The sequence below is a fragment of the Exophiala bonariae genome (genome assembly GCF_035927105.1).
Source record: "Exophiala bonariae strain CCFEE 5792 chromosome Unknown scaffold_29, whole genome shotgun sequence".
Classification (NCBI taxonomy): Eukaryota; Fungi; Ascomycota; class Eurotiomycetes; order Chaetothyriales; family Herpotrichiellaceae; genus Exophiala; species Exophiala bonariae.
The window spans coordinates 396,376-410,976 of record NW_027042504.1 but is presented as its reverse complement, the minus strand read 5'-3'; the positions used below and the strand labels follow the sequence as shown (position 1 = coordinate 410,976).

The 14,601-nt window shown below is 50.2% G+C and overlaps 7 protein-coding genes across 7 annotated transcripts; 3 read left to right on the top strand and 4 right to left on the bottom strand.

Annotated features, from left to right (window-relative positions):
* Positions 1–486: 486 nt before the first annotated feature.
* Positions 487–2,361, top strand: LTR84_007463 (uncharacterized protein; the record flags this gene model as incomplete). The annotated part of the gene is made up of 1 exon (XM_064851016.1): positions 487–2,361. One exon carries the CDS (start codon positions 487–489, stop codon positions 2,359–2,361), a length of 1,875 nt encoding a protein of 624 aa, XP_064702285.1.
* A 1,041-nt stretch (positions 2,362–3,402) lies between these two features.
* Positions 3,403–5,088, top strand: LTR84_007462 (uncharacterized protein; the record flags this gene model as incomplete). The annotated part of the gene is made up of 5 exons (XM_064851015.1): positions 3,403–3,497; positions 3,551–3,755; positions 3,807–3,941; positions 4,000–4,112; positions 4,185–5,088. 5 exons carry the CDS (start codon positions 3,403–3,405, stop codon positions 5,086–5,088), a joined length of 1,452 nt encoding a protein of 483 aa, XP_064702284.1.
* A 397-nt stretch (positions 5,089–5,485) lies between these two features.
* Positions 5,486–8,271, bottom strand: LTR84_007461 (uncharacterized protein; the record flags this gene model as incomplete). Its single annotated transcript, XM_064851014.1, has 6 exons — positions 5,486–6,297; positions 6,366–7,285; positions 7,337–7,445; positions 7,498–7,755; positions 7,813–7,970; positions 8,030–8,271. 6 exons carry the CDS (start codon positions 8,269–8,271, stop codon positions 5,486–5,488), a joined length of 2,499 nt encoding a protein of 832 aa, XP_064702283.1.
* A 130-nt stretch (positions 8,272–8,401) lies between these two features.
* On the bottom strand, positions 8,402–8,953 carry LTR84_007460 (uncharacterized protein; the record flags this gene model as incomplete). Its single annotated transcript, XM_064851013.1, has 1 exon — positions 8,402–8,953. The coding sequence occupies one exon, from the start codon at positions 8,951–8,953 to the stop codon at positions 8,402–8,404; it is 552 nt and encodes a 183-aa protein (XP_064702282.1).
* An 872-nt stretch (positions 8,954–9,825) lies between these two features.
* Positions 9,826–10,926, bottom strand: LTR84_007459 (uncharacterized protein; the record flags this gene model as incomplete). The annotated part of the gene is made up of 1 exon (XM_064851012.1): positions 9,826–10,926. One exon carries the CDS (start codon positions 10,924–10,926, stop codon positions 9,826–9,828), a length of 1,101 nt encoding a protein of 366 aa, XP_064702281.1.
* Positions 10,927–11,648: 722 nt separating this feature from the next.
* On the bottom strand, positions 11,649–12,392 carry LTR84_007458 (uncharacterized protein; the record flags this gene model as incomplete). Its single annotated transcript, XM_064851011.1, has 1 exon — positions 11,649–12,392. One exon carries the CDS (start codon positions 12,390–12,392, stop codon positions 11,649–11,651), a length of 744 nt encoding a protein of 247 aa, XP_064702280.1.
* Positions 12,393–12,890: 498 nt separating this feature from the next.
* On the top strand, positions 12,891–14,546 carry DBP8 (putative RNA helicase; the record flags this gene model as incomplete). The annotated part of the gene is made up of 1 exon (XM_064851010.1): positions 12,891–14,546. The coding sequence occupies one exon, from the start codon at positions 12,891–12,893 to the stop codon at positions 14,544–14,546; it is 1,656 nt and encodes a 551-aa protein (XP_064702279.1).
* Between the last annotated feature and the right edge of the window lie 55 nt (positions 14,547–14,601).

The following is a 14,601-nucleotide window of genomic DNA, read 5'->3' as shown; positions in this document are numbered from 1 at the left end:
CCATCCATGACTAGCGGCATCAAATTCCAATGAGATTCGAAACTTCACTGTACCATGGATCTGGGTCGAGCACGACATTCTCGCTCTGGATGCGCAATCTGCAAAGTTGTCTATCACACGGGCTGATGAAGAGCGAGATACTTGGCATGTCATACTTGGTCGTGATTTCAGGCATGAAAAGCGCTTTAGCGACAGAGTCCCACAATTATGATAAAGAATTGATAGCATTAAAAGCCCCACGTGTTCCAAAAGCAGGGTGCCTGCAGTGGGTATCCCGTGAAAGACAATGGTGGAGTTAGCGGTACGACCATGTAATGTATACGAGCACGCCATTCTTAGTATACCTCTTGATACAAAATAATTCATAGGGGTTAGAAAGGTTAATGGTGGTATGATGCCAAAAGCATAGACCTGCGAAAATTAAGATTGGCGGCCATAATGTTTTAAAAAGGCCCAGAGTCCAGGTGTACATCATAGTAACCTACAATGGCATCAATCAACGGTTCAACGACGCCTTCATCAACAGCCTCATCAGGCTCGGTGCCAGATTCAGCGGCTTCAGATGTTGGAAGCAGCCAGAGCGACATCACGAATGTGACGGTCGAAGATGGTAATGGTCCAACTGCTACATTCTCGGAGCGCCCAGTCAAGGCTATTATCCTGGGTGCGGGTATTGGAGGCCTGGCAGCAGCGGTCCTGCTCTCCCAAAAAGTCAACAACCTCTCATACGTTGTGTACGATAGAAATGACCGTGTTGGTGGAACTTGGGCCGAAAATACTTATCCGGGAGTCCGATGTGATGTCCCTTCGCATGTCTATCAACTTACCTTTGCCCCAAACACTGATTGGAGTGAATATTACGCCAAAGGGGAGGAAATTCAACGATACTATGCCCGAGTCACCGAAGAATACGGTGTAAGACCGAATCTCAGACTTTTACACGAAGTTTTGTCTGCAACATGGAGTTCGGAGACTCATCAGTGGAAATTTCAAATTCGAGATCTTGTGACAGACACTGTTTTCCAAGATACTGCCGACTTCTTCATTTCCGTGCCAGGAAGGGTCAATCAAAAAGCCTTGCCTGACATTGAAGGTCTTGGAACTTTTAAGGGACAGGTCATACACACTGCCAAGTGGGATCATCGTATCAGCTTGGAAGGTAAACGCGTGGCTGTGATAGGTAATGGGGCATCTGGCCAACAAATACTGCCAAATATTTTACCTCAGGTGGCGCATATTGACCATTACGTCCGATCAAAGACGTATGTCAGTCCCGCCTTCCGCCACGGTCTCAAGGAGGCAGCTGCGGATCATCCAGGGGCCCATACATACACCGACGAGGAAAAGAGACTTTTCCGAGAGAATCCCTCGGAATATCTCAAATATCGCAAAGAGCTCGATAAGAAGCATTATGGGTCTGTCAACAATCAGTTTGCCTTACTAGGGAGTGATGATAACCATAAGCTCCGAGAATCTCTGTTGAAGACAATGCTGGACCGCATCCACGGTGACAAGGCATGGCTAGAACGTCTGACTCCGGACTACAGCCCTGGGTGCAAAAGGCTGACACCTGCACCGGGATACCTCGAAGGGATCACAGGGCCTAAAGTCGAGTTTATTGACGTACCGATCGTACGGGTCACTGAGAATGGAATAGTGACAGCGGACGGCAACACCAGGAATGTTGAGATAATCGTCGCAGCGACCGGCTTCAAAGACGGATTCTACCCACGATTTCCCACTTACGACGGTAATGGTACCGACCTATCGAAGGCCTGGAGACCAGGTGGAGTGATTGGATTCCCGGAAACATATCTCGGTATCATGGCACCGGATGCCCCGAACTACTTTTTCATTTTGCAAGCGCAAGGAAATGCATTTGGTGGGTCCGTGCCACACCAAGCTGAGGTCTCGGCAGCATATATCGCAAGAGTCATCCGGAAGGCTCAGCGACATGGTTATCGTGCCGTTTATCCGAGCCAGAGCGCTGCGCGCGAGTTTAGTGAAATTGTGGATGAGTATTTCGACAAGTCGGTAACAAATGATGGCTGCAGGACGTATTTCAAGCTATTGGATCAGCCTGGCAAGTCAAGAAATGTCATTGGTTTCCCTGGCACGACTCGCCAACGCCTGGAAGTCTTATCGGAGCCAAGATGGGAAGACTTCCATTTCGATGGAGCGGGATTTGGCAAAGAGACTGGCGAGCACGAAACCGGAACAAACTCGAAACCCAATCGCTTCCGGAGGTTTTGGGGGAGTGGAAGGAGCAAGCTCGACGAGGCTAACGACCTCGATCAAATCACATCCTATCTCCAAGAAGTTGGACAGGTGGATCTCCGTCGTCTGTATGAGAGCCCCTAGCACTAATGCGTAGTTAGTTCATATAAAAAGGCATTCTTCTGTAGAAGAAGATAATGTCCGAGAAACTTGAAGTTGAAATTAGCTATTGCCTATCGCATGGTCTTGGCGCTAGAGAAACTCTGTCCTCCAAATTCCGATGCACTCGTCAACCTCCTCGTTCATTCCACGCCATCCGTGTCGCCAGAAACCCTTTAAAATTCTTCCGCGGAACTTTCGATTCCACATGCATAACTTTCTCACGGAATCAATAATTGTCGTTAGCGGATAGTAGCATGGGTGGGAGAAATCCATATGCGAACAAAAGCCCACAATGGCGTCAATGTCAGTCATATTGCGTGCTTGCCATGCGACCAAAACGTCCGCCCATAGACGGCACACCATCCGCTCATCAGTTCATAGTGGCTTCTGAGCTATTCCCACGCAGTCTAGGGTTTGGCACTTCTATGGACCGGTACCCATATTGGGCTAGGAGACTGGGTTTGCCGTCGTATGCTATCGACTTATCACAAAAACGTAAACCCCGTCCTTGCTAACGATATACTACGATAATCGCTCAGATCCTGTGGCACACAAGGCTCTCAGGTGGGGCCAGTCTTCAAGGTGCTGGGAAACAATTAGCTTGTCTCCACAGGGCACAGAAACTTCACTCTCACGAATACTGATTGCCAGCGTGCCGGGTCCGTTATCAGCCAAGAAGCGGTTTGTACGAGATTGTAAGTGTGTATTGCCCAGCCGAAGTGGGATTCTTGTTTTTATTTTCTTGGGATGAGTTTGTGGGTGCGCTTACGAGAATGTTGTCTCGGAGGATCCACGACCACTAAGCGATCTCGCTCACAGATAGACAAGAATCAGATCAATCACCGAAGTCCAGGCTGACAACTTCTAACAAGTTTCGATCGTAGCGGCTTACCACAGCTTGGATAGCGACGAGGACCGGGTATCTCCAGTGTGCCTTAAAGGTGAACAGATTTGAGTGCTCTACAGAGAACTGTAATTCCTCAGAAGATACTGCGTCCATTCTCGTGCTCCTTAGATACAAGAATGGGAGAGAATAGTGAGGCAGCTCTTGAGGGGACGAAGCCTAAGAAAAGATTACTCCTCAATGCATTCGACATGAACGGCATTGGACATATCAGGTAAGCAAGCTTCAATGACGGTACTAGTGGACATCTCTGAGTCTCTCACCAAGCCCTGGTCAGTGGCGGAATCCCATAGACCAGTCTAAGAACAAGAATCGTCTTGACTATTGGATCAACCTTGCGAAGCTTCTCGATCGCGGCAAGTTCAACGCCCTCTTCCTCGCAGACAACTTCGGTTCTCACGACACATACACGGGAAGTCACGCCCCAGCCATCAGAGCCGGCACTCAATGGCCAATGTATGATCCCTTTGTGGTAAGTCGTCCCAGAGCGAGGAATAGTACTTGTGACTGAATCGATGTAAAGATCATATCTGCCATGGCCGCTGTTACGAAGAGTGTTGCCTTTGGTGTCACTTCGTGTACTACGTTTGAACCACCCTTTTTGCTGGCCAAACGATTTTCAACTTTGGATCATGTCACGAATGGAAGAATTGCATGGGTAAGACATTATGATTGGAGTCTGAGAACCTGAGATGGCAATGACTGATACTGCATAGAACATTGTCACGTCCTGGTCGGACAATGCTGCACGGGCAGTTGGACTGGAGCGCCTCCCCGAACACGACAAGCGGTATGACATGGCAGATGAGTATCTCAATCTGATGTACAAGTATGTTTTCCGAGAAAGTTTCTTGCAATTCCCCAGTCCGCAGATTTAGAATTAACAAAATATTGTTCTCAGACTCTGGGAAGGATCATGGGCCGATGACGCAGTGGTGCAAGACGTAGCGAACGCAACTTACACGATACCCGAAAAGGTCCGCAAGATTGAGCACAAAGGCGAGTTTTTCAAATGTGTCAGCGCCCACCTGGTTGACCCGTCACCTCAACGCACACCAGTCCTCTTCCAAGCCGGCATGTCTCCAGCAGGTGCGTCCTTTGGCGCCAAACATGCCGAATGCATTTTCATTGGTGGCCGCTCTCCCGAGTTCGTGGGCAAGAAGATTGCCGAGACACGCAAGTTGATTGCCTCCCATGGCTGGGACCTGAGCGAGGTCAAGTTCTTCGTTCAATTCACACCCATTATCGGGCGCACGGACGAAGAGGCACAAACCAAACTCGCAGATTTCTACAAATACGCCATCCCGGAAGGCGGCCTTGCCCTGTTCTGCGGCATCTCTGGCATTGACGTGAGTCGATTCCCATTCGATGAAGAGTTTCCCCTGGATGTGAAACACCCTCTGTACGAAGGCTTAAGTCCCCGACACGTTGAAGCACTGATCACCAAACCGCAAGGCTACGAGCGCTGGACGCCACGAGATCTGGGAAATTTCCAAGCCATTGGTGGCAGTGGCCCGTATGTGGCGGGCAGTCCACAAACGATAGCTGATGAGATTGAGCGATGGATCCATGGTGCAGACATTGACGGGCTGAACATTGGCCATGTTGTTGTACCCGGTGCGTGGGAGGACGTCGTGGATTTACTAGTGCCGGAACTCGACAGGCGCGGGTGGTTGAAAGATTATCCCGCGCCCGGGGGCACAGCGAGAGAGAATTTGTACGATACTCCAGGCTCTGCGAAGCTTCGGCCAACACATCCCGGAGCGAAGTTCAAGTTCGAGCGGTATGGTGAGACGTGGGAATAGCAAGTGTGAGTGGGATGTCACAGGCAGTTTCTACAAACCCAGATGGCAAGGAGCGTTATTGTCATGTGTAGGTTAGGATGATTGCGCATGATCTCATTGTTGCCATGGTCAGGTCTTCATTCTTGGTATAGAAAAGGGGTATCATATTGACGGTCATGTGACCATGACTTTAAGGGGCCAAGCCTTCCCACTTGTCTCCATCACTGGAAAGGCACACGAGATTACATCCTGGAATTTCGTCCGGTTCTCAATGTGGAATATGGTAAAACCCGACTGTAGCACATAAAAGTAACCTAATAGCTCTCAAAATTTCCTCAATCAGGTTTCGATGAATGAGAGGTGGTCAAAGTGGATCATTGCTGATGTCGATCAGTCTCACACATCAAGTCGGCAGCGATTAAGAATGTGCAATTTTTTCGGATTTCTTGTTGTCCACAGGCTCTAAGATTGTCGGTATTATCGAATTCGCGTGTGTATCTGGGCTTGTTGCTGGATTTTCGATTGCCGGTGGCACAGGAGTCAGTGCCGTTTCGGACCTGGGTGATGATGGGCCAAGCTCGTACACTGGTACTTCAGCGCGGTTAGGGACTGGCACTCTCTTCAATTTGCGTATTGAACTCTTTCTCTGGATACTAGACTCGCGTGTCACAGCGAGCATCGAAGAACTCTGAGAGTGCTCGGAATTTGCACTCGGTGATTCAAGCTCATAGACTGGTGTCCTGTCAGGCTCGGAGTTCGAAACAGGGGAGTATAGTTCATGAATCATCGCTCTCTCAGAGTCAGCATTTGAGATCGATCGCGCTATCGAAGGCCTCCTCGGATTTGACGATTGTGCATTATCGAACGAGGGTGCCGAGTATGAGGGGCTTGCCAAATTCGAATAAGGTAGAGTGACAGCGGAGTCTGGATTTTCGGCCACATCGTTTGTTGACCTTGATCTCGATGTAGACGGTCTCGTCTCAGACGCAGTCGTGTTTGGTGTTACAGTTCCACTCTCATCACCAGGATCCGACCGTGGAGATTTTTTGGCCAGCCTTGCGAACTCACTCATCACCTTCTTCGCGTCGATATATTCTTTGTGTGCATGGTAGTGATATTTGTCACGAACCCGAGCTGCGGATGCAACTGATTTCTTTGTCTTTGAATGTACGGCAGATCGAATAGACTTGTAGATTCCCTGGCTGGTGTAGCCGACCAATCCGAGCGCGGCTACAGCCACGATACCGTTAGCGAATGCTGTTGTAGATGACGTGGATACTCAAAGCTTCATCACTTACCTCCCGTGGGCTTCGTCAGCGTCTGAACAACACCTTTTGCTAAGCCTTTTCCAAATCCAAGCGCACCATCCTTTGCTACCCCCTTTGCAGGCTGCACAATGAGGTCAGATAGACCTTCAGACATTTGTTGAGCAAAATTCGTGCCGGCAACTGTAATTCCACTCTTCCAGTCGGTCACCGGAGCATGGTCGGGAACTTTCTGGCCGTATAATTTCGGCGTGTTTCTTAGGCCTTCAGACACTGCCACTGGGACATCTGCTAGAAGACCTCGTACTGCAACTGCTGTAAACTGGGACAGCCCCCTGGCAGAAGCTCCGACCATCTTAGCCACTTCAAGCGTGGTCAGGTCTGATGATTCATCTTCAGCGCCCACATTTGAGCCTGAAGCACCGGAGGTCGACACAGCTCGCGAGCGCTGTTTTTCTTTGTTCTTGTACATCTCACGGGGATTCCTGTACACTCCGCTCAAAGCATTTAGGAGATCATAATTGAGTCCTATACCCGATGAAACCGTGCCGCTGACCACGTCCCATCGACGATTCTCGATGTGTATTGGCTTTGATTTGTACCAGGACAATTCATTGGATTTGATTGTGTGTGATTGGAGAAGAATTTCGGCGGCTGCACCTGATAACTTGATAGGATTCTTGGACTTAGTGTAGATCCAGGTTGCAGGTAGGGAGGGAATTAGATCACAACCCATCTTTTCCATTGGAAGGTTGCGATGGAACGATTCGATGGCCGTTTTCACTCCGGACTCAGTCTTCATCTTCTCTGCCACTCCTGCCGCTGCTTCTTGAGCCTCTGTGGTAAGGCAGTACCGGATTGCCTGACTAAGATTTTCACTATTTAGTGATTTATAGGGGATTGGATCTGCGCCGGCCTTTGCTGTTGCGACCATCTTGCCCCAGAAAGGTTGACTAGGAGAAATTAGTCAGGCGAGAGTACCGTTTGAAATGATCATGACTCACTCTCCAAAGAATGGCACGATGGTTGTCGGGCGGCCATTCAACAAGCCACAAGCAGTAGTTCCTGCACCTCCATGATGCACGACGGCTGCTACCTGTTGAAAAAGCCATTCTTCATAGTGAAGTTAGTATCACATATTTGTTGTTGCTAACAGTCCACTTACCGTGGGGACAGTCGCCAATAAAATAGATTTTGTCATTATCTCCAGAGCTTGCCAGATTACTCCACCCTTTGGATACGATCGCGCGTACACCAGCTCTGTCCACAGCTTCAAGCACGGTCTTGATGAGGGATTCTGGATCATCGACGACAATACTACCGAAACCAATGTAAACAGGTGGTGGGCCGGCATTCAAGAATGTCTCGAGCTCGGAAGGAGGGCTATAAGATGGCATGTCTCGGAAGAGGAAGCCACACACGTCTTCGAGGGTGCAATGTCAGTTGCCGTTCAAGTTAATGATTTTCGTACAGAGCTCACCAATATGCTTGCCCCAATCTCGTGGTTTGGGGACAAGGGCTGGAGACCAACAATATGTGTGAGGTATTTCCAATGATTCCATGATGAAGGGTGCTTCCGATGCTGGCAAAGGCTCGAGATCGATGGAGCGTCTCCATCTCTGTACAACGTCACCGATACTGTCACACTGGATCAAAACATAATTCATTGACGTGGGTTTGGTAGGGTGTGGTCTTACCCATTCCAAGTCAAGAGTTGCACCATTCCATAAGACACATAGTTTCCCATCCTGGGGTCAGTGTTGTTGTTGCGGACATTTGCCAGGGGATGTGAGTAGGCTCGAGTTGGGGTCCAAGGCATGGTAAAAATGATGTGCAGCGGGATACCGAGGGCTTCCGCACAATGGACGTGCGCAAAGCTCGGAGGGTTCGCAATTATCGCGTTCGCGACGAACGGTTCCTCAGTGTCAGGGTCTGGCATGATGCATGATTCCCAGCAGCCCTCTAATATCTCCCTGATCATCTCACGCTTTCGTCCGATGTCCCCTTCGCGAAGGGTTTTCATGCTGGGTATAAGACCTGGGTTCTTAACCATGTACTGCATAAATTGCTTAGTCGTAAATGCATTTGGACTTGGAGCGCGCATATCTTACGGCCATCAATTCGGCAGGGTCTCCCCCAATCGGGTAGAATTCCAATCCTGCGCTTTGAACGAAGTCTTTGAATACGTTGTGAGTAGCTATTCGAACCCGATGGCCATGAGTCTGAAGCTCTTGGCCAAGTGCAACGAAAGGTTGAACATCGCCACGGCTGCCGACAACATGAACTGCTATGCTCAATGGCAACTGCCATTTCTCGAAGGATGAATTATCCTCCTCCTGGTATGCTGGCGGTGGCTCGATCGTCTGTTCAACGTCGTCTGATGCCTCAATGAGCTTCGCGAAAACACGTGCTAACTTGGTATCCAAATTAACCGAGACACGGCCATCGTCCAGAACTGTTGTTGTGTCCTGGAATAAGGATTCAGCAATTGGTGAAGATTCCTCGTCAGGAGGAGGCTGAGAGTAATTCAGATCATGTGAATCAATATGTGGATATTGAGGTGGTGGTGGTGGTGGTGGCGGTGGTGATTGCGCTCGGGCGCTTGCTTTGTCCTTGCCCATCGCAGTTAACGAACGACTATGTTGGGAAGAGTGAAATTGTGTCGCATCACGGCGCACTCCTGCTTATAAGGTCTATCTTTGCAGGGTTCCATGATGGCGGTACATTCAAATCGAAGAGGTTTCAGCTTCGTGTAGCCTTTTCCAGAATCTCCCTGCAGGGCCAAGCGAGAGTGAGGTGGCTTTCGGTTCCGGGCAGTTACCCAGGGCCGAGGGGCGTTAGTTAGCCATAGTGAGAGTGAGCATCAACATCGTATGGCTACTTGGCACAGTCCAGCACGCCGAATGAACATTGCTCCAGCGGCCCTCGGGCTCAAACTTCACGCCGTAGCTGGCTAGCTCCACTGTCATTGAATACGCGTGTTTCTGGATCATTACCACCAGGCGCAGTGACAACCCTCGAAAACCTAAACGTTCAAGATCGTGTTCTGTTCAACTTGACGTAGGTGGAAAAGTTTAATTCACGAGACCAAGGAAAATCTTTGTAGTAGCCTCTAGTCAGTGCTTGCAGGCAGAACAATTGTTGAGACAATGCTTAGGCAACAACATTATGGTGCTGGTAGCAACCTACAATCCCTTGTCGATTGGAGACTACTTAGTACTTTGAGCGGGATGGTTCTTCCACTCGACCAGGTAACTGATAGGTATATGTTCCTTGTACGTCGCACGAATACGCTGTATAGCAGAATAGGACTGATCTCTGTTGATACATCAGACAGGCGTGGGGAGGGCTGAAGAGGACATTCGCAAGCAATACCAAGTATGCCTCCCTTCGCTCCCAGCAGGAGACCCACTAAGGCTAGCCATCTAGGGGGATGGCTAACCCTTAAATTCCGCAAGCTTGGGCCCCTTTCGGAGAGGAGAATTGGCCCCTATCAATCCAGCTGCTCACTAAATCTCCTTAAAGCTTCAGCAGCTTCTTCCCATTGCATGTCGTTCTGTGTATGATGGCCAGCGCCCTTCACTTCAACTAGCCGTACTCCGGGATAATCTGATTCGTTGACATACTTATCTCTGACAATCTTGATGGATGGCTTTGTCGAGTCGTAGTCGGCGTCGATCCGTTTCTCGACTTGCATCTGTTGGATGCCTGAACAATATTCGCGCACCATCCTCGTTTCAGTTCCACCCATCATTTTATCATCGGTGCCGATCATGACAAGAATCTTTTGAGACCCATTCCACTGAACAATATTGCTCAATATGTCGGTGGTCGCCAGCCAAGAACGATTCTCAATACCCCAACCTCGACCTGCCATTCCAAACGGCCAAAACATGGCCTCGTAGTTGCTCATCCACCTCATGAATTCAGGGACACGACTGCGTGGATATTGTGGTCCGAAGAAAGCGTTGTGAACCAAGCGTGGTGTGTTGAGTGGACTATTGGGATGAAACAGATGGCAAAGACTTCGGAGACTGAACCAGGGGTCGATTCTCCGGAACCAGCTGAAGTAAACACTCATGTTTCCCCAGTGAGGAACGGCACCGACAAGCACAAGACCTCGAGCTTTTACGAGACTTTTCGACAGAACGTATTGTGACAGACCACCACCCGAAGAATGTGCGACGATAATCGGGTCCTGTCCCTCCCTTTCTCTCACATCTTGGATACAGGCTACAAGATCTGAGGCTAGGTCATCCAGGGATGTTCCCCATACCATTTTCCAGTAGGGCACTGAATAACTTGCGCCGTGGCATCTCAATGAATATGCGTAAGTTGTGGCGTTGTAGGAGGTTGAAAGATGTTCCATCCATTCGAACCATACAGAGCCAGAGCCCTCGCCACCATGAACGAAAAAGATCGGCTGTTTTCTGGACGAGAGGCCTGCACTCTTGACGTCTGGTTTTGATGATAGAAGCTCGAGGTTTCCATTGGGAGTCTGGACATAATTTCGGACGATATGAGGAGGTAAGGGACGCAACAAGGGCTCTTGAGTCCACTTGAGAGCGAAAAACGACTGGATTGCTTCGATCATTGTTCAAGATAATTGGCTAATATAATTACTGGATTGTCGTGCTGGATTCGAGGTAAGTGAGGGTAGGGTGCTGACCATACGGGATTGTTATATATACTTTCTCGTTGGATCATCGGTTGCGATAGGATCGCGACAAGGCTTTGAGCGACAATGCCCGATCCGAAATATGTCCTCTTCGATACAGGCATTTTCGTACTCGCAGAGTGCATGCGGCAACGTGAATACGAACGAGGCTTGCCAAGGGGTGGTATTTGGGCATCCCTTTGTTGACCGTGGGAACTGCCACATGGTGACCTTGTGGCTTGGAAAGCTACCTTGGCAATGCTGGAGGTTTAGGCAGTGCTAATTTTGGGAATTTTGGCATTCTTCTGCCGTCCTTTTGGGCTGAGGTAAACTTCCCGTGTACTAGAATCATGTGAACATCAAAGTCTCCATCGTGAGAAATCGGGTTGGTCTCTACGCTGTCATTACAGCACATTCTCAGGTACTATGGATAATTAACTACCATCTAGCTGTCTCCATATCACCGACTTGTCGTAGCGCGCAATATTGTACATGCCAGCTGGCATATGGCACTGAGGCAATACTTTACACCTCAAGGCATGAAGATAGTATAATATTCATCGTCATCATGCAGCTCATTGAATGTTTACCTGTACGAGGCGGTCTTCTCTCATTCGAACTCTGCCAGCCGAGACCTTGATGATGGATGAGACTGGCGCTTAGCCTTTGGCTGCATCGGCCTGAGCTTCATGGATCAGATTCAAATCTGGCTGGAGGCCACGCGCGGCAGCTTCTGGGTCCTGCAAGGCTGTGGCGTCTTTGATACTCTGATACGCGTCTATGACAGGCTGCTGCTCAGCCATGAACTCCAACCACTTTTCAAGTTGTGGATAGTTCTCGCCCGTCAATCCTGCGTACTTGGCCGGTCTGATCCACGGCTCATAATGGCAGTCAACAGAGGTAATGCCACCAGGTAAGATGCTGAGTCCACCGCTCCTCTTGAGTTGAGCTTCCAAAACATCATAACATCGGTACACTTGTTTTGTGTAGCGTTTGATGGCATCTTCATTCTTTTCGGTGTTGTAATATCTGAACCATACGTTTTGACCTGTCATGGGTGCCAGAGTCGTCAGCAACAGATACTCCCACTGATCCAGATCTGCTTGATCTTGTGGAGTGGGGCCATTGGGTCCCAATATGTTATCTTTGTCATATTGGCGCTTCAGATAGTTCATGATAGCACCGCTCTCCCACACAACCACACCAGTATTAGGATCGTCCAGGGCGGGCACCCGACCATTAGGGCTGATCTTCGCGAATTCTTCTCCTTTGACTCCACGAAGTGGATCTGGCCCAAAGTCCCATATCTTGATTTCGTATAAAAGTTGAAGATATTGACATGCAATAGCGATTTTCAATGGATTTGGTGATGTTGCATGTCCATGTAGGAGCAAAGGCTTCATCTTTGTCAAGACCCCAGAAGGTAGAAGTGCCGAATGTCGACGACAATTCAATTACAGACGAGTGGGAGTGAAACTCAGCGTATGGTCAAGGAAGAAAGCTGGTATGAACAGCGCTGCCATTATCCCTCAACATCGTGTCCAGTCAGAGAAAAGCGCAAAATACATATGCCTCCAGCATCGCTTACTACGTATGCTTTAGTCTATGTTGGAGTCGCCGTTCAGGCATGCAAGTTCTAGCATGGTCTTAGTTGGTAATTCCTCTGAAGCGAGGCAATTACTGAAAACAGTAGCTAATGAGGACATTCCAGAAGAGGGGCAGCATTCTCGCAAAGGATCATCACCCCCACTCGATCTTGTATTTTTCGGTCCCGCCTCACCGCCCTCGGGATATTGGTTTGATCCGTGATGGCGACTTTTTCTGCCACATTTCTCGATCGGAAAAAAAGTTGTTCGATATTGACAACGTCGTCTTTGAGAGAAAACAATATAGACAACAACATGGCTCCGTCTAGAGCTCGCGCAGAAGAACCCTCCGACCAAGACTCAGGAAACGAAGACTTTCCGTCACCTGCACCTAAGCGTCGACGTGTCTCACCGCCTCGTGAAGATGAAGCCAACATTTCGGAGGAGAATCAACTGCCTGCATTCCCTCAGTCCGCAACTACTCTATCTCGAGTCAGACGCACAGTTGACGATGCCCGAAGACCTTCCAATTCGACAGCGGGACCCACTGAATCTATTCCGGCAGCCTCTACGAGTACTTTCGCCTCATTGAGCGTCTCACCATGGCTGGTACACTCTCTAGCCGCGATGGCAATCAAGAACCCAACAGACATTCAACGGGCATGCATACCACAAATATTGGCAGGAAGAGACTGCATCGGTGGCTCACGGACGGGTACGGGGAAAACGGTGGCATTTGCGGTGCCCATTCTCCAGAAATGGGCTGAAGACCCCTTTGGAACCTACGCCGTCGTGCTCACCCCGACACGCGAGTTGGCACTGCAGATATTTGAGCAGTTCCAAGCGCTGGGAACACCGCAGAACCTCAAGACCGTGCTGATCACAGGGGGGGTGGACATGCGCCCTCAGGCGTTAGCGCTGGCGGCCCGTCCACATATCGTGGTTGCGACGCCTGGACGACTCGCAGACCACATCCTGACTTCGGGGAAGGAGACGACAGTCGGTTTGTCGCGTGCCAAAGTCGTTGTCTTCGACGAGGCAGATCGATTACTTGCCCCAGGCTCCGGGTCAATGCTTCCCGACATCAACACCTGCTTGTCCGCCGTTCCACCATCACCGTCGAGACTCACCCTTCTATTCACCGCAACCGTGACGCCGGAAGTGCGCGCTCTCAAGGACGCTCCCCGGCCGAAAGATCGCCTCCCCATTTTCGTATCAGAAATCGCCGACCCCGATGATCCTTCCTCCTTCTCACCATCCACATCCACATCCCTCACCACAAACACCACCAAAAGCCTTCTTCCCCCAACTCTCTCCCAAACTTACCTCCAAGTCCCGATGACACACAAAGACGCCTTCCTGCACGTCCTCCTCTCGGTTCCATCATTCACACAACCACCAGCGGGCTCCTCCTCCCCCGCGCCACCAAGCATCATAATCTTCACGAACCGCACCAGCACAGCAGACCTGCTACACCGCACACTCCTCCTGCTCTCCCACCCCGTGACATCTCTCCACTCAGCCCTCCCCCAGACGCAACGGGCACGGAACCTGTCGGACTTCCGCTCCCAGAAATCCCGCATCCTGATCGCGACAGACGTGGCGTCGCGCGGCCTGGACATTCCAGATGTGCGCGTCGTCGTCAACTACGACGTTCCGCGTAACCCGACGGACTATGTGCACCGGGTGGGGCGAACGGCGCGAGCGGGGCGGGAGGGCACGAGTGTGACGTTTGTGGGCCAGCGGGATGTCAGTCTCGTGCTGGCGATCGAGGAGTATGTTGGTGGTGGGGGGATGGTGGAGTGGGGTGAGGAGGGCGTGAATGTTGAGACGCGCGTGGTGAGGGGGAGGACATTGAAGGACGTCGCTGAGGCGAGGATGGAAGCGTTGAGGGATGTCGAGGGCGGGAAGGACGTTACTGGTTGGAGGCGGAGGATTAAGAAGGATACGTCGAGGGGTGGGAGTAAGTGATGACAGCATTGACGTTTGTTCTACACACAGTGTTATTTCAGGTATGATGAATGCA